This window comes from Hippocampus comes, unplaced genomic scaffold (genome assembly GCF_001891065.2).
Source record: "Hippocampus comes isolate QL1 unplaced genomic scaffold, H_comes_QL1_v1.1 scaffold112, whole genome shotgun sequence".
Classification (NCBI taxonomy): domain Eukaryota; kingdom Metazoa; phylum Chordata; class Actinopteri; order Syngnathiformes; family Syngnathidae; genus Hippocampus; species Hippocampus comes.
This window is the reverse complement of record NW_017805841.1, coordinates 1,464,121-1,483,620: the sequence shown is the minus strand read 5'-3', so window position 1 is coordinate 1,483,620 and position 19,500 is coordinate 1,464,121. Positions and strand designations below refer to the sequence as shown.

The following is a 19,500-nucleotide window of genomic DNA, read 5'->3' as shown; positions in this document are numbered from 1 at the left end:
TTTTTACCCACAGGTACAGATGACGACTGACAGAACCCTTTCTACGATGGAACTTTCCTGTACGACTGAGAGCCTCCACAAGCAATAAAAATAGAGTAAACAAACGTTTGTGTGTGCGTGTACACATACGTTTGTGTGTGTGGGTGTGTGTGTGCTTACATCTGAGATCAAATTTGCTACAGTGAAAAACCCCCTGTTGTGAAAAATTTCTTGCTGCAAACATGATTTCGTTGTAGAGGAGTTTCACTGTAGTAACACAGTGTTTGAATATAAGAAAATTAAGATGTATTCATGATTACATTTAAATGTGTTGAAAAAAAATGTTGAATAAAAATCATAAACCAATCAATCTTTAAAAACAAACACTTCTTAAACATTAAAGACACTGTAAAGATATTTCTGTGCTTTTTGGGTTTTTAAAACTCTTTTTCACCCTCCCAGTTACCCAGATTTTTGGGGCGGGGCTGAACCGCAGGCAAGCAGACAACCAAGGAAGAACCTTCTTATTGATGATTACTTGGCCCATTTCTCCCACTACATTGTGCAATTGGCCAACAAACCAGAAGAAAAATCTTCCCTGAGGTTTGAATGTGTTTTGTGTTATTCGGGCTGCAATATCTCTGCCATGTGCACGAATGCACGACACATGTAACAAAACAGCGGCAAAACACCATGTCATGGAGAACTACGCTTACGTGTGGCTAGGAGATTTTGATTCTGTTTAGCCACATTTGCTCAGAGGTTTCATGACCCAGCGCCAACGTTGTAAAACTAACTCTCCCAATCCCGTCCAGGAGTCACCTCACCTGTAATTTTTCCTTGTTTGAAGTGCGGATCATGGAGGCTACCACATCAGGCAGAGTTTCCTTGGGAAGGCTGTCCAAAAGACGTCTGAATTTGGCCACGACTGGAACAGACATGTCCAGCATCCCTAACAACTACACACCCATGCATGCATGCACGCACGCACGCACGCACGCACACGCACACACACACACACACACACACACACTGACAATTACAATTATTATGTATGCATGATTTATATCAATAATCCAATCCCTCAAAATGTGTTGTTGCAGTCAATACACAGTTGAGGCTTTTGATGTTGTCGAATGACCACATGAATGTCAAATGAGCTGATAAATGATCAGATAAGTGGCAAAAATGAAAAATAAAGGTGACGCAGAAATGTAGCAAGTACTCTTTCTGCTTAAGCGCAATCCAAATCCTTTTTTTTTTTTTTTTTGCTTGCATTTGTGTTGTAGTATGCATTTCTGGAGAGAGACATGCGTTTTTTTTGGTTTTTTTTTTTTTGCTCCAGTGAATTGACTTTTTGAAAGAATTGTTGACAATAAAATTAACCTGTTTTATAAACAACATATTCCTTAAGAACAATCAATGGAAAACTGAACACAGGATTGCACTGAGGGTAGGATTCAGGCTCATACTCAAAGGATATTGGTTAATCTAAATTCTGTGAATTTCCTCAAGACAACTCATAAATAGGCTCAGATGTGTGTATGACCTTCAGACTATCCCTTTGCTCCCAGACAATCTGTGGCGCAGCAAGGAATGATGAAAGAATACATAAAAGTCCCAGAGGCGCTGAATTCATTTTGGCATTCGATACGAGCAATTTATTTGTCATCCATGAACTGTTGACACACTCTTGTCACGTGAATCCTTCTCTCCCTTATTCATTAATGCGGAGGCTTCCACTCAGTATGTTCTGCAACACACTTAACATACAGCAAATATTCGATCAAACTCTTTGGAAAGAGAAAAAAAAAGACAACCGCAGGTTTTTGGAAGGAATATATTGCCACCACCCTGGATAGCGGGCAGCAGGTCAAAAGTATATCCGGAGTTGCATTATCTTGGAACGACGCATGAAAACGCAGAGCTCATCTTTTTTAAAATTCGGTTCACACATGGCTCCTTGACTAACTCCTTTTAATAGCACAATAAGTTGAGTGCTCTCTGTATTTATACAAAAATGGAACCATGAAATTAAGAACATATTGGAGGCTTTGTTACGTCAGCTGGCTTGAGGTTTGGCCCAAAGGTGCAAATTTGTAACAAGTGATGCGATTGTGTTATAGAACATGATCCCTTTGACATTCTATAATCCATCCATCCATTTTCCGATCCGCTTTATCCTCACAAGGGTCGCGGTGGGTGCTGGACCCGATCACAGCTGTCTTCGGGCAGTAGGCAGGAGACCCCCTGAACCGGTTGCCTGCCAATCGCAGGGCCCACAGAGACGAACAACCATCCGCGCTCACACTCACACCTAGGGACAATTTAGAGTGTTCAATCAGCCTGACATGCAAGCTTTTGGAATGTGGGAGGAAACCGGAGTACCCGGAGAAAACCCACGCAGGCACGGGGAGAACATGCAAACTCCACACAGGGAGGCCAGAGCCAGAATCAAACCCTGCACAGTGAGGTCAACGCGCTAACCACTGGATCACCGGGCTGCCCCGACATTCTGTAATGCTGTCTTTTATTAGGGAAGGAATTAAAAACAGCGATCACGGGCAGATGAAAACCTAATATAAACCCTGTCAACCCCACGTCAAATAGTGACTCCTTCTGCCTCCCTGACATAACAGTTCTTCCAACACTAATGTCCTGGAGCCTCATGTGCAAAAACCTTCGTGGCTTTTATACTAAAACATACATACTTCCAAATGCAGAAAACATTGCATGTTCAAAAAAAAAAAAAAAAAAAAAACAATCCAAATGTATGCTCATCTTCCTCAATTCACCAAACAAAATGAACTTTTCAAAATGGTTAGATCTTCTCATGTCCTTTTGGGAGGGGATGATTAATCCCACAGAACAGACTTCAGATCTTTGAATGGATTAACTAAGAGAGCAGGAGAGAGTGCCGAAATGTTCAAAATAAAAGCTTTTTTTAATCTTCACAAATGATTTGCCTTTCATGTTAAAATAACATGAACTGCTTATTATGCAATCTGATCCAACTTGCAAAGGAAAATGTGCAAATGTTATTCTTTGTATCCTGGATAACACCCAACAGCAAGATTTCTGAACAGAAACAATGACAACTGAACAAATGCTTTGTTGCCCTTTCGAATAATCCAATTGAAGTGTCCACCATAAAACACAATCCCCTAACAAAATTTTAATACGCTGAAATCATCAAACACTCATGAAGATACAACTTGCAGATGCACCTCATGTTTCTCATATTTTCTGACACACAAGTAGATACTAATGCTCATAATACATCGCATGAAAAAAAAGAACCATCAAATTTCCTGACAATCGAGACAGATACCACTGATTAAAGAACAACACTGTTCCGTTACCTTAGCATTGTGGTTAACAAATTAAAAACAGCCATTATTATTTTACAGATAAGGCCCCCGCCCTTTTTTTTTTCTACACTTGACAAAGGTGGACTTTTTGACAGATGAAATTGCGGACAGCCACATAGCTTTAACCGGAGGACGCATTCATAGGGGTTGCGTGAGCAGTTAAAGTGATGTCCTAAACACAACACAGACCTGTAGGGCTGTCTGGTAGAATTTTTGGGACAATTCCTGCAGCTCTCCATCTTCTGCTGAGACACCCTGTGCTGGGGTGGTGTACTGTTCCAGTTTATCCAACTGCTCGACCTGCAAATTTGAGTAAGATTGACATACAGTGCCATGAAAACGTATTTGTCCCCTTCGAAAATTAATGTCATTCTAATCTAAATGTTTTTGCAGTTTCCCCACTTGAATGTTCAAGATCATCAAACAAATGTGAAGAGCAGATCAGCAGAGAGAAGCGTGATTTGGACCTGAGAGTTGGCCCTTGGAATTGAGGCGGCTCTAAATGTGACAGGAGAACTGAAACGCATTCTTCAATGGATGCTGCAGCTTCTTGTTTACTTTCAAATTTAGCTTGGAACAGACGTGTGTGACGTCGTGCTTGTGATCATAAGATATATAAGATAAGAACACTGTTATTTGTCTCTCAATGGGGAAATTCCCTTGACGTCTGTGATCCTCTGGTAAAAGGAGACTTTGACTCTCTCCTCTTTCATCTATAACCACTTCAAACGAGATGCCGTATGTAAGAATAGTTGTTAGAATTGTAAAATTGTCAATGTTTCATGTAATGTGTTAAATGATCTGTAAAGTGCTTTGTTCCAGCTGCAGCTGCAGTGAAAGCGCCATATAAAAAAAGATGTAATGTATTGTACAAATACAACTTTTAAATGGTGATTTGACTTAAGGAAAAAAAATTACAGCTACCTGACTGTGCGAAAAGGGGTAGACTACTCTTTTAAAAAGGCTGTTCATGGTCAAAAACACTGCAGCGCTGATGATTTAAAGCAATTCAACAAGGAAGAGTGGGACGAACTATCTTCACAGAGTTGTGAAAGACTCATTGCCAGTTATAGAAAATGTTTGATTTTGGTTTGTGCTGCTGCAGGTGGTCCAACCAGTTATTAGGTTTAGGGGGCAATCAATTTTTTAGACAGGTAGGTTTGGAATTTTTTTTCTCCCTTAGTAAAAAGACAAACACACAAACAAAAAAAAACTTAATTAAAAAAAAGCTTTTTGGTTTACTTGAGTTGTTTTTGACAAAGATACAGACAAAACACTTATCTGAATGCATGCTATTGTGTATGGCTCGAGATGAGCAGCACAAGTCTCCTCTACCGTGTCTCACACAGTTAAATAAACAGAATGTTTTATCAATATTTAACTCGGTGCTGCTCAGGACACTTTGGTTTGAGTTTTGAAAAGATCCAATACATAAAAAAAAAATCCATATAAAGCCTTCACCTCAGCCAGAACAAAAGGTCGCTCCGTCAGCAGGCTTGACACACTAAAACGGCATAATCCAGTGATGAGAAGGGTATAGTGTGGTTTTGGCCAGTTACTGCCCACTACCTGCACTGCAATCCCAGCGGTACCAATCCTGCCCACAAAAAGAGAGGTGACATGAATCAGAGGTCAGCAATAACAATAAAGAATTCAGAAATGATCATAAAAAAAAGAAATAAATACAAATATGAAGTCCCCTTTAGGCATTGCTACTGTTTCGTTCATTGCGCCTTGACTCCAACCTTTTGCTGAGGACAGAGGCAAGAATGAGGCTACTGAAACCCTTCAAGCAGGAAAAAAAATGATAATCAAACCTAATTTGAGCATTTCGATCAGTAAGTACCTTTGCTAACTGATTACCAATGATCAGATATCTCAAAGATTATCCTGACCAATTATATTGTGGTGTGGGGATCTGTTAAGAGTTTCTTTTGGCCTCCCAGTTTAGGGTTGAGCCTAATTCTCTGGCGCCGTCGTTGGCAGCTGTCTGCAAGAGCTCTTCAAGAGCTCTTTTGTTTGTTGTTGTTGTTTTTGTCTTTAGTTTTGTCATATGGTGTTTGTTGTCCTTCGTGTGGACCCGTTGTGGACTGTTTGCAGCATTTTGGCTTCGACATTCGTCGAAGGAGAAGAATCTGCGCTTGATGGTTGCGCCTTCTCTGCAGCATGTGTGTACCAGCGATGATTTTGATGGGGTGAATGTAGACACTATTTGACTTGTGTTTTTGGCGCCTGCAACAGGCAGCATTTTTCACAGCCCAGTTTTATTCAGCGGAGATGTCGGTGCTATTGGACAGTCTGTGTTGGTGCGGCTGGATGGATGGCTGGTGGAGCTGAGGATGACGAGAGAGGAGCGTTGGCGTGCAGCGCGGATGTGTCTTTGTAACGAAGAGTAAGCGCTTCAAGTTGAAGCGGATCTAAATGGGACAGGAGGAGTGAACCAATTTCTTTTTTGGTCAATGAACACTACAGCTTCTTGTTTACTTTCAAACTTATCTTGGAGCAGATGTGTCGGAAGTTATGGACGTTTTGAAAATGACGTCTCTGATCCACTGGTGAAAGGAGACTTTGATTCTCTCCTCTTTCATCTAGAACTGCTCCAGCCAAAAAGCGAATCCAGGAATGGCTGTTACAATCGTATGACTGTCCATATTTTATTTATTATTTTTGTTATTTTACGTGAACTGTTCTGTAAAACGCTTTGTTACAGATGCAGCTGTTCTGAAAACGCCATATGAATAAAGATGAATAATATTATTTTAATATGGTAGTGTTCTGCTTAGTCTTAAATCAGATTTTGAGTATTATAAGAATTTTTGTTGATGTAGAGTAAAAACCGTCTGTATGTCACTGTACTCATGCCATAAATTAGCAAATATATGGGATAGCAGCTTTTTTTTTTTTCTTTTTGTAAAAATTTTTTAATACAGTACTGTATTGGCATTGGATCCAAAAACTCATATTGGTTGGCTCCACTCCAAATTAATCTAATCTTAGGTAAACGTTAGGAATTGCTGCAACCAGCAGCGTATTCGTTATAAATGGCAACAGTTCAAAGAGCCCCTCCTAATTTGTGTAAATCTCATTTATTCTCTCAGATCTTTGCGGAGCTCAATTGAATTTCAAATTGGTGTCCATGTAGAGCTTGTTAACTGTTGGCAGAGAGATACTGACCACCGCAAGGCCTCAAAGTTAAGGTAATGGTATATTTCTCAACTCTTGGTATCTTCCCCAAATAACTTAAAAGTTTAATTCAACCACCCAAGTTTTTTTTTTTAAACGGACTGGATACATAACAAAAATCTGAAACTCCTGAACAAGGTAGTTTTAGTGAATGTCCGATGTCATCATACCCACATTTGCTCACAACTACTAAAATAACTATGCGCTTGGAGAAGAGTGTGAGTTATTATTGGTGACCAGGCGGTCACTGCATAGAGCTATAAAAACACACAACCACAATTCCTTCTGCCCAATTTTTAAAAATCCAGATTTCACATCGCATCCAGGTGAACATAAATAGTCCGAGGCAGTCGGTGGTGTCTATTTTTCCTTTGAAGTACAGTATAATTGATTCACCTAAGTTATTTACAAGCAAGCAGAAACAATTCAGTGCTCTGGACACCAGCTCTATCAAGGTTCCCCTTTCCAAAACAGCATGCTTCTCATTAACGGAAGTTGGTACACATTAGCTGTTTACACGCAAGATAAGCCAAGAGGTTTTTGTTTGTTTGTTTGTTTGTTTTTCCCCTCACAACGTTAATGAGGACAACTGGTACCTGTATACTGTACAACGTGGATCAATGATTGTTCAGGCCAGGGGAAAAAGAGGGGAAAAACTTAGTGTCCTAGTGACCGGTTAAAGTCCATCTTTGTGTGCTTCGATGTGTTGATCTACTCAGCACTAGATTCCACCATAACAAAAAAGTTATTAACTTTAATATCATAATATAATTAACTTTTTATTCAAGGTACTGAGATATGAAGACTGTAATTTAAAACTTAGCTAAATTTCACCAGTCAAGGAGAATGGGCTGAAGTAACCACCATCTGTAGTGAGAAGAGAAGGGAGGATAGCCAAATAGTTTGACTCAAGTCACACAGTTGAAAGCAGACGTCTTAAATCCTGTTCCTTGCGGAGTGCTGTCCTACATGTTTTCCATCTCTCCCTGCTGCAACACACTTGATTCAAATAATCAGAAGGAACAGGATTAAACACCCCTGGTTTATAGGCAACGGTACCACATACTAATGAAATACATGAGAACTTATGATTGTGACAAAAGTAATTAAAAATTGCCCCCGCCCAAAAGTATACTTTATCATTTTTCTAGTGGTTTATGTATTTTACATACTTTGAACTGGTGTCCTTCCTAAAACATTAAAACTCCGTCTTATGGGAATATCAACTTTACTTATGCAAAGTGGGGAGGTCGTCGGCATCATTCGCGGGGTCTCTGGTGTTGGGAATCACTCCAATAAAGGTGCTTTTGAGCGAAGTCCCCTTGAGCAGACGGTGCTTGATCAGGTGCATGTTCCGAGGAGTATCTACGTTGAAGCGGACCGTCGAGCCAGGAAGGAGGACCCGTTCGTGGGTCAAAAGCAACGGAAGGCGGCCTGGCATCTTAATTCCGTCCAACGATGACATTTTTAGTAGATATTGGATATTGGAACACTCGCAGTTGAACCTAAACAACACAAAGTAACTAATATTGGTGAGTAGCAAACCTCGGGCTAATTTGTAAACATACTCAGGGGAAAAAAAAATCACTTCCTTTCTTATTTTCAAAGTAAAACGATCTTTGACGATCAGTTTCGAAGCAAAAGGAAAAACATGCCATAATTATGTGTTCAATATGTTTTAAAAATTAATCTAAAATACATCTTACGTGAGACTGACTTTACATTATTTTAAAAAATGTTTTGCTTTTCGTTCCCTAATTAAAACAAAACGACTTCCTGTGTACGTCCGGCTTTGTAATGGCAACCTGTTAGGGTCAAACAGAAATTAAGAAAACAATCGTTTACTTGTTCGTATATATAGGTACGAATGCATGTGTGTGCGTGCATGCGTGCGTGTGTTCGTGTGTGCGCGCGTAGCGAGTGTGCGTGCGTGTGTGTATTCGTGTTAAAGTAGTTTGTTTTATTCCGATATAACATTACTTAAATTCTATGAACAATATTATCCATCCATCCAGCCATCCGTTTTCTTATCCGCTTATCCTCACAAGGATCGTGGGTGAACTATATTATGAAAACTTTAAATTTAATCGGTAATGGATGGATAAAAAATTATATACAATTTAAAATACATACAATGCAGTATTTAAAACTGCTTTCCTGTTTCTATGCCCAAAAAACTCATTTAACCTTTCCAACCTATTGAAAAATGCATCTTGTCAATATCAAATAAATTGTGACAGTTAACACGTATGTACCGTACTGAAAGGAAACAATACTCTGTGTTAGCATTAATCATCATGCGTATCTAAAATTTGGGTAAATGGTTCTCTCATCAAATTGAAGTTTAAAGCACCGAATTACATACTTTATATGCATTTCCTAGCTAAGTAGCCATTATGTCATGAGGGACAATAAAGTACTCAAAAGTGGAGAGATGTTTTATTACATACTGAAATATTCCTGACACAATGAAATTACTTCAGAGCACTATAGACACATATTTACTTGGTAAAATAGCTATTTAATATAGTTCTTTCATAAAAGCAATGTCACATACAGTATGCATGATACATTTTTCAAAAATAAATAAATTCATTATCCTGTGTATAAAAATGTGCTCTATGTTTAAAACAAGCAAACAACAATAATATATATTTGCAGACATCTTTCTGTTGCCTGTTGTCATCCAGAGGTGGCAGATAGCACTTCATGATAACAAACCATTTGATACGCACATATTTGTATTTCAAACATGTATCATTACATTTGATTGGCGTGATGGATAGTGTCAGCAAAAATACATGCTGCCTGTACAGCAATACACATAATTCCAGCAATTATTGTACACATTTCTTTGAAAAATCAATCCCCATAAAAGGTATGAAAAACATCACAGAGTTGATTTCAGATCCAAAATATGACCAATGATCATAATAACCCCATCTTAATGTAATGACTGACACATAGGACGTATGTCTGAAAATTTCCAGGACTGGTGTGACAAAAGATATATTCGAAATCCAAACTACAAGTTTTCCCCTTCAAAGTAATCCCCCTTCTGTGTCATGCCCTCATGCACTCCTGGAAGGATTATTTTCCAGGATTCTCCACAGCTTTTGCATCCGTGCCATCTTGATGTCATCCAAAAATGTACACAAGGCCAGGTTGGGTGAGAAGGGACATTACTCAAGCACTGCAATGTTCTCGAGCTGGGTACTCAGGGCATTGAGCGGGTGAATGATGATGGTGAAGGAGCAATAAGGTGTCACAGCCCAAATATCACCTGAAAGTAGCAAACGCCACAGGATATTTTTGTCGAGGTGCCGGTCAATAGTCTAACCCACAATTAAACTCGTAGTTTGGGTTTGATATATATGTTTTGTGAACGGTGCCCTGGAATTCTTCCGACTTAATTATGTAGACGGGCTCGGAATACTAACTGGAAATAACAGCCTTCACAAATAAAAGTATGTTCTTTTGACACGCATGATACACGTACCTGAAACTTACACACGCTTGTGTAATACGTACCACATTGCATTTTCAGTGCTTTTTCAGTAACTGCCAATTCCGAAATTTTCAATCACGTGGGCCTTTTTGTTTAGGAACAAATCAAAGAATGATTTCAAAATGCATTCGACCTTTCACAGTGCTTCTTTTTGCAGCCAATTATTTCTGTTACTTCAACTTAAAACATTTCTATGCAACTATAGACAAAGTAGGACAACCACAAACTGACTAAACCAGCAAGTCAAAATAAAAGTAGATCAAAAGTATGTCTTGTTATTTCTGTAAGGGACTTAAAACCTCACCATAACTGTAACGTGTGCTGCAAATTTCCACACAGAACCTGAAATAAGTGCATATGTGGGTTATTTTTGGATTCTAGCTTGCTTCCCCTGGCTTAGCCCTAATGATGATTTACATTATTAGGCCCCTAGACCTTCCCATGTAAAGATTTACAATAAATGTTTTTTTCCGGACATTTTTGCACTGTCAGTAAATCTTACTGCACTTAAGTGCAAAACGTTATCTAGCAAAGGGCACCCTTTCCAAAAGAAATAAAAATAAAATCACGTCATTTTATAACTATATACACAAGTGCTGAACATTTCAATTCGTTCACTTTCACCACTCACTGTTCTCACTGTATCACAGCTGCCTTATATCGGCATTGAGAATTCTGTCATTATTCAAGTATAATAGTAGTTCCTTACCCAAAATGGTATTTGTAATGGTAAATTAATAGCACAAGAATTAGGTCCAAAAGTTCTGAGAATTTTGACATAAAGTTACAAGAAAAAAAAATAGTAATGTTATGACAAATAGTTTGTTTTAAGCTTTTCACAGTTAACTAAAGGCATACATTATACAGTATATGATGATATATTACCTTGACACAATGGCGATCTAATTTCTTATGAAATATTAGCTAGTTTGGTGGCTATTTTTCTGACGCCTGGCTCACTAATTCCCCGCCCCCATGTAGCTGCTGCGCCGCTTTCATGAAGTCGTCCTAAAGCCAGCTGCTGCACCCACCACCGACAAAATAGTGAATAGTCATCAAGTCGGCGTAGACCGGGAAGGCCAGTCATAGCAGCTCTTTTTTGGAAACAGTTGGCCAGCGCCTGGGCCAGGGAGGCCGCTAGTAGTGCACCTTCACTCCCCGGCACAGCTTTAGGGGGAGGGGATAGTGTCATATATGGACACAAAAAGGGTGAAAGGTGGTCTTCAAGTGCCCACTTCACAGCAATAATCTGTGACCAACTTTACATCATTCGCAAGTAGAGGTATGCTTACAGTTCCTGATAAACACACTTTACATGATTTGATCTTCTTCATGGTCTCCGGCAAGTGTATTTCTGCTGCAGAGTTTGGGAATGAGTTGCCAGGAAGCAAATTGGCCCTTTTCTCCCGCAACAGCAAAAACACCCCTTTCTAACTGTGTCAGTCTATGAAAATACCAAAAGAAAGAAAATGCCACATATGAGTACAGTTAGTGTACACTTTATGCCAGACCTGCTCTGGGCACGAAAATAGGGCCCTAATTCTTAAAGCTTTTTAACTGGAATTCTTTCCTCTGCTTACTTATTGTTCAACTTTAGTTTCGTCTTTTACTACGAAACCACGCGTGTGAATGTGGCTTGAAAGTCTCTTGCTGAAATAAGCAGGGTTGTCCTGACAAACGATGTTGCTTTGATAGCAGTGTATGATGCTCCGAAGCCTGTATGATGTACCCTTAAAGCATTAATGATGCCTTCACAGATGTGCAAATTACTCTTGCCATGGGTATTAACACACCTCCATGCCATCCCTTTTGCACTGTTAGCAATCCTTTTCCTTTTACCAGAGGACACAATGTCAATGATTTCCAAAAACAATTGAAATGTGGACTTGTCAAACTACAGTGCACTTTTCCACTTTGCATCTGTCCATTTCAGATGAGCTCAGGCCCAGAGAAGCCCGTTTCTGGGTGTTATTGATATACGGTTTTTGCTCTGCACGGCAGAGTTTTAACCTGCCTTTGGAGATTTAGCGACGAACTGGGTTAACTGAAATGATTTTTTTAAATGTTTGTGAGCCCACACTGCAACATCCTTCACACAGTGCTGGCGGTTTGTCATGTTGTGCCACCTGAGGGATAGAAGGTAACTGGCATTCAATGTTGGTTTTTCACCTTTTACCAATTACCCTGTACACCTGTGGAATGTTCAAGACTGTTTTTGTTTTTTTTTTGTTTTTAAGCATTCCTCAACTTTATGATTATTGTTTTCCCCCTGTCCCAGCTTCTGTGGAATGTGTTGCAGGCTTCAAATTGAAAATGAGAGAACATTTGAAAAAAAAAAAAAACCCACATGAATATTATATAAATTATATTTATCTTTTGAACATTAAATTTGTTGTCTTTATAGTGTATTTAACTGAATATAAGTTGAAAGCGATTTGTAAATTTTGTTTTTATTTACATTTTACAAAATGTCCCAAATTCACTTGAATTGGTGTTTGTAACCTACACAAAACTATCATCTCATAACATCTCATATGGATTGAAAACTAATCTCTGCTTTTTCTATGAGGCCCTATAATCCTTCTTGGTGTTGGTCTCATAACTCTTTAGATACATTTTAATGAGCTACGGGAACAATTTACACTTTAAATCTTATTATTATTCATAGGTTTTCTGAGGGCATTTATTATTGCTATGTGGGGTCCGGGTATTTTTCATCAGTATTGAGCTGCGCCAGTAGGTTTTGACAAACTGATATGATATTGTGCTTTATATTTAAGGTGTCCTGCTTTTTCTGAATATCACATTCTGTTCCTTTGCATTATTTTGAATTGGAAAAATTATTTTTAAGCATTAATATTTTAGGTCACAAACATGGTTTGGAAAAAAAGCATAATTTTGTTTTTTTACTTCATAAGTATGACATGTAAGAAGTATGGTGTGTTTGTAATGCACAGTTTATAAATGCAGTTGTACAACCTGGATTGCCAGCGCATGTTGATGTAAGTGAAATACTGTATATGCTGTTAAAACCAAAACAAAACATCATTTGATCACTAGCAATAAACCCATGAAAAATTCGACTGGATTTACCATTTTTGTGCATATTCTCTTGAAATCATGTCTGTCACGCCTCTTCTGATGCAAAGTAAGTGTACAGTCAAACATGAAAGGAAAGATTTATGATCTTTTTTCCATAAGTACCCACATCTTTTTGTGCATAGCAAATATTCCAAACAAAATACTGTACATGAATAACACTTGGAGCAAAATGTAATAAAAGCCTAAGATAGCCAAATATGCTTTAGGAGGATGAATAATAGCCAGTCTTTAGAGATAAAGTTCACAGACATTGCAGTCACCAAAAGTGGCCCTGGGAAACAGAGTACAACGGTATGGTTGTGGTACAAAGTCAGCCAGTCATATCACCAATCCAATGTGAAGTATAGACTCATTTGACATGAACCAAGCAGGCACATTTTCAAGAGCACGCGGTGGGCTTTTCAAGGCAGATGGCTGGGAAAGCATTTTCCTCCAGATTTCAGGTTAACACTTCGGTGTGTGGACAAGGCAGGTTGCGGCAGGTCCTCCATTCCAAAAAAGGCTTCGTTTTAGCAAATAATTTAGGTCATGTAAGGATTATGCATTTACTTAGATATATGTTAACATGAACATATTAGGGCAAAATGATATATATCACATTATCCAGCAGGCTTTGTGAAAAGAATTATTGTGGAAGTGGATTGTCCTTCAAGATCCCTCAAGGTCAACAAGGTCAACCTATTCAGGATGACGAGGGACCCCCTCGCCCCACTGACCTCCTCTCAGCTCTCTGCCCTGAGGGCTTTCTTCCTGCCTTTCTGACAATGGAAAGAATCAGATTCTGAAAAAATAAAAATAAAACCAAAATTATTTGCGAAGTTCAGATTGTTCTATTTATAGCTCAAATGAAAACAGTCTGTTTGCATTTGCTACTGTTAACCTGTGGAATGTGAGGAGTAGTTGAATACCTGAAGTTGTAAAATTATCAGGCAAAATATGCCTCAAGTCTCACAAAACTTCATGTATGAGCTTCTCATCATATTGCAGCTTTCCCGTCTCATTATCATCTCATCAGTGTTTTTTATTTTGTAATAACATAGTTGAGCTATCCACACAACCCTCTCTGTTGATGTAGAAAACATGTTTTTCCGGATAATACATGCTCATTATGCAAATTTTAGAAGCACGCATCCATAGATTAAGCAGATTCAGTTTGCAAACAGCTTGTCACCAGTGATCTAAACAAGCCACGCTAGAACACCACAAAACTGTTTTGGCAGTGTTGGCCCTGTCAGGACAGAGTCAATGCTGCGCGACAAAGAAGGTATTATGATTTTAGCAAGTGTTTGAAATGCCACTGTTCCGGTAATGGTTTTACTCTTTTGCACTTTTTATAAACAGTAAGTGGAATTCCTGAATAGTTTATTTTCTGGAAGAGTCAAGGGCATACTGACAATCTTTCTCTCTCTCTCTCTCTCTCTCTCTCTCTCTCTCTCTCTCTCTCTCTCTCTCTCATTAGCGTAGTAAGCATTTGGAAATTAAAAATGGTATAACTTCGCAGGCACGAAGGGGCAAACATGAAAAGGTGAAAGAGCATTGACATTCAATTGTAAGTTGTTCCTGGTGGGCTACTCACGGTCCTGCTGTGTTTCTGTGGTGGCAAAGCATTCACGGAAGAGGCAATGCATGGTGTGACAGAAATTGTCCAAAAGGGATTTTGGAGAAGCAAATCTCCAGCTGGACTCTGGCACTTTGTCTGACTCTTCTGTTAAACAATCCCAAATGTCTTGGATTGCACCTGGAAGTTCCTGCTGGAACACCTGTACACAAACACGCAGCTTTTGGTCATTCCTGGTTCGGAATATCTCATGAGAAACAGATCTGCATTACTAGCTCGTATTTTGACGCATAATATAAAAATGCTCACCTTTTTCTGTAACTGATCATTTGACAAACTAAATAAAAACATACGCAAGGGGCTCACTCATGACTGATTAAGTGATTTGCAAAATAGTCAGCGACATTATTTTCATTAGATCAGATTAAATGAAAATGTTATTTGAGGGCAAATTTAATGCACGTGTTTGCATCATGAGCTGTCGCAATAGCCTAACTGCTTATCTTGATGAGCAGCTAAATTTGAGAGCACAGAAACTGCATCAAAAAATAACTACCACATTTCGAGAAGTTATGTTTTAAGTACGTAAAACTGCACTGATTTGAGGTCAAGTTTGGTCTTATGAACAGCAGTCTTGGGTCACTGAAATAATTACTGATTGAAAACTGATCATGCTTATCTATTACTGAGAATTATTACCAAATAATACAGGGAAGGAATTATTTGAGGAATGTTACAAGAATAACCTAATACAATAGCAGGAGAATACACTGGTCAAGAGAGATTACAGTAAATCAATGCTGATGTAAAAACAATGCGCAAAGGATTTTGTCATTGCAATGAATGTCTTCACATCAAGCCAGCAAATCAATAAACAAACATGTCGAACAAATTATTTCAAAATATGGGCTCAACTTTCAGCTTCCAAACCTTCATTGTATGTGGTATGAGCCATCAATGCACTTCACTAGTCTTTCGACCTCATTTCAGCCAGCATCACAGGATGAGAGGAGATCACATGTTCTGCGACTGTTTGCTTAGGCTTGCAACACACATAAAAATAAGGCTGTTTTTGTCCCAATCTTGCTCATTCCTGACCAAAAACAACAAACGACAGAATATCCTTTTGGATTATGCTGTGCTCTCAGGTGAAATGGAAGACTCAATCAATAAGAGACTTGACCAAGGAACAAGGAACATGGAAGCAGGAATACATTAATTAAAAAAAACAAAACAAAACATAAACACACAGGATAATAGCACCAGTAGCTATCTTAATTTGAGTACTCACTAGATCGCTCAGTAGACTATGAAGTCCATTTTCATGCTGTCACCAGGATATTTTCCATTGCCTATTCTTTTTTTTTTTTTTAAAGTTAATTCTTTATTTTTCTTAGATCATGTTTGTTGATGCGAGATTTCTGCCTTGGAAGACGACAATCTGATCAGCGATGGCACTTTTGATGATACTAATTTGTTCCCCTTTGTCCTGTTGCTGTTGACTTAATACAAAATCTCAGCTAGCATCAGTATGATGAACTTTTTGTGTCAAATAGGACTACCAAGCGCAGATGTTGACTGTTGCGTTAGCTTTGTTAGCAAGCATGTTGGTTAGACGCCATGCATGTCCCGTTTTTTTGGGGCGATTTGTGTGTAACATGCAATGGAATGTGAGATTGACTTCATTTAATATTTTTGTGACATGTTACTCCAACAGCAATATACAGTGTCAGACATCTTTGGACAAAGAGATGCTGCTGTTATGAGATTGATGCTTTTTCTGTATGTTTTACATTCAGAACGTTTTGCTTCCAACTGTACAACACTGTTTTTTTTTCTTTTCCATGTAAGCATAATACTCTTTCATGGCCTGTGACTTCCAAAATCACAGGCGCATATATACATCACGTATCAGTTTTTGCAAGTGATAAATTATCCTCAGTCCCTTTACCCTGAACAAATTGCCTTTACAACCTCGCCTACACTACACTCCAATCCTAATCAAATTATAAAAAAGGCCAATTTTTATCTCCTGATAATGACGACCCTACCCTGATTACCCTGTGGGCTTATTCCTCTATTCATTGGAAATAATCATAAATAGGATCAATGTGACATGCCTGAGCTTCCAAATGCCCTCAGAGCCTTGCATTCCGAGAAAAACTCAATTATGTGTTAAATTCCTTCAAGTAGCCACTTAATAGAGACATGGTAGACAAGCATGACCGCTGACTTACCTCTGGAGGATGCGACTGCACGAAGACTCCCTCGGCATCTTGCAGACGTCTCTCCAACTCTGTAGTGTAGGGACGTGAAGGATGTCTGTCTGGCATGACTCGTATTATCTGGGAATTTAATTTGGATTGAGGACACTATTTTCATACATGCAAAAAACATGCCGACATATTTGAGCTATCATAAAACTTTCAGGCACATTGATACTCTGCGCAAACACACATGCAGCTTGATTTTTGTTTGTTTGCAGGTTGTCACTGCCACAATAGATGGACCGATAGATGGCGAGGGTTGATCATTTCGATTGAGATTAAACCGTGACATTCTACAATACAGTAACACATTAAAAAGAGGGCATAAAAAAAATGAACAAACAAGCAAAAAAACTTTCTGCCACTTTCCCTTTCTAAAAGGGTTATTTAATTGAAAAGTAAGATTTAAAATCATGGGTAATGGGGGAAAACTGTATTGAGTGCTGTGGTACTTGTGCAATTAACTACACTTCACTTTTACCTGTAATAACTAATCAGCCTGTTTCAAAATTAGTAGGTTCAATTACAAATAGCAGTTGAAAACAGTCTACTTATCTTTCATCTAGGAGAGGTGGGGAGCTTGGATTTGTTAATGAGTTCACAGCAATGTATTAAAAGCAGACCTCTCACGCACTGACTGTGACTGTGAGACTGAATTATTGGTTTGTTGTCATCTGGATGAGTCAGTGTTAGAGTCTAAGTTCTGGTTTTTGTGCTTTTATGTTTTGTTATTCCTTGTCTTTTAATTACTGACATCTGATGTCTGAAGATGGTTTTCAAATGACTTTTCATACATTCATTATTTCAATTTATTTTGCTGCAAGCTTAATAAGTTCAGAGAGCTGCAGAACTGGCAGGCTTCATCTGCCCACATCTGCACTTTTCACCACGGCTCCTCCAGTAGTCCAGCTCCCTTGTTGCCGCTGGCACACAGCTCTGATCTTAATTGCATTCTTCTCAACTTCTGAAGCCACCAGGTCTTTCTTCTCCATCTCTGTGGCTTTGGCCCACATCTTTAGCACGATCAGCCCTTCACTGATTCTGCATTCCTAAGATCTCTTGGTGCTTTAGGCTATCACTGGACTGGTTGACGGCTTGCTACGTTACACTTCCGTACAGTACAAGTCTGGGCTTTGGCGTTACGGACATCAGAATCCAGTGACTCGCTCATCACCAGCCTCGCCTTCTGCAGCTTATAGCCAGCGCTGATCGATTTCAGTGGAAGCTTCAGGGTGTTTCTTCCAAAGAGGGCCGTTTTCAGGCCCAGCCACTTCCGAATGAAATTGTTGGTTTTTGCATCCAGCTTCATGGCTGTTGGCAATGTAATGTCTCAGTGGCCACATCAGGGATTCGTACAAGAGGAACCAGCAGCACCAGACTTTGATTTTTACCAACAGGAAGCTGTGGTCAAACGTGCTTGGACCTTCTTTGAGCTCGGATGTAATACATGACACCATCTGTGTGTGTTGTGGCGCTTCTTCCTGGGCAGATGGGTCTTCCCCCTCTCCAGATGTAATGGTGGGATCGAGAGCAATGTGGTGCTAGCTACAATTCCTGCGTGTCTAATTAGTTGCTGCAGTACCGTCGTTGCTTTTAGTCTTCATCTGGTGGATTTTGATGCCCAAGTAAGTTGTTACCTTGGCCTACCAATTGCATACCCCTCGGGTCCTTTGGTCGTTCGACCGTGCAGTTACATTCATTAGCCATTCTATTTGGTCCATCTTCTCAGTGGACCGTCAGGTTGTTCTCTCTTCATTTTACTTGTAGTCAGTGGAGGGTGTCCAGGAAAACAGTTTCATGGACATGTGGGAGTTGGGTCACTAACCCCTCCACCACTTTTGCACTCTTTCTTGTGGTCAGCTCGTGTTACTTGATAGGCCAGCAAACTTTCTGAGTACAGTCAACTGCCCAATTTACAGTGGCCACTCGCAAACCGGATTAACTACATATAAGCAAAGATGATTGGTCAGGCAGTGTCCGGGAAAACTGCTTTATGGATGTGTGTGAGATAGGTAAATAACCCCAACACTCCGAGTGTATCTTTTCCGCTTCCAACAGATGTTCCCTGACTGCCTACCAGACTTTTCTGGTAGTCAATTGCTCACTTTGCAGTAGTTAGTCGCAAACCAGATTAACTAAATAAGAGAACAGATGGTTGGTCTGCAAGACATTTCTGCCTAATGCAATGTCCAGTATCCAACGACTATTCACAGTAGTTACCACGAAGATAACCTTTACACCAGGGGTGCCCAAACTTTTTGGACCTCAGATCGACTTTTCGATCAACCAACCTCCCGGGATCGCCCCTTACTGCGCACGCGCGCGCGCACGCCATGATGAGAAACACCCTGACAGGAGGCATGCAATGCACCTTTGCAGCCTGTTAACTATCTAGATAGCTCACATGTACCGTTTTAAAGTACTTCCCTGGGCCCTCTAGATTCCTATTCTTTGCCCGTGCCTTTGGTGAATTGCACACGAAGCAAACGCTGAATGAGAATAATGACGATAAAAGATGTAGCGCAACAGCTC

At 39.5% G+C, this 19,500-nt stretch overlaps 2 protein-coding genes across 4 annotated transcripts in view; both read right to left on the bottom strand.

Moving 5' to 3' along the window:
* lonp2 (lon peptidase 2, peroxisomal) overlaps nucleotides 1-8,124 on the bottom strand; it is a 33,130-nt gene extending 25,006 nt beyond the window's left edge. For 2 of the 3 annotated variants that reach the window (XM_019888250.1, XM_019888251.1), the window contains exons 1-4: nucleotides 7,766-8,124; nucleotides 4,812-4,947; nucleotides 3,540-3,650; nucleotides 807-938 (exon numbers count right to left, since the gene is read on the bottom strand). In XM_019888250.1, the coding sequence (XP_019743809.1) occupies nucleotides 807-938; nucleotides 3,540-3,650; nucleotides 4,812-4,947; nucleotides 7,766-7,998 (612 nt within the window). In that variant the 5' untranslated portion in view covers nucleotides 7,999-8,124. The remainder of the gene's footprint in view (nucleotides 1-806; nucleotides 939-3,539; nucleotides 3,651-4,811; nucleotides 4,948-7,765) is intronic. The other variant, XM_019888252.1, reaches the window with a different exon arrangement.
* Nucleotides 8,125-12,603: 4,479 nt separating this feature from the next.
* il34 (interleukin 34) overlaps nucleotides 12,604-19,500 on the bottom strand; it is a 39,348-nt gene continuing 32,451 nt past the window's right edge. The window contains exons 6-8 of the mRNA XM_019888415.1: nucleotides 16,939-17,046; nucleotides 14,720-14,903; nucleotides 12,604-13,924 (exon numbers count right to left, since the gene is read on the bottom strand). Coding sequence (XP_019743974.1) covers nucleotides 13,866-13,924; nucleotides 14,720-14,903; nucleotides 16,939-17,046 — 351 coding nt within the window. The 3' untranslated portion in view covers nucleotides 12,604-13,865. The remainder of the gene's footprint in view (nucleotides 13,925-14,719; nucleotides 14,904-16,938; nucleotides 17,047-19,500) is intronic.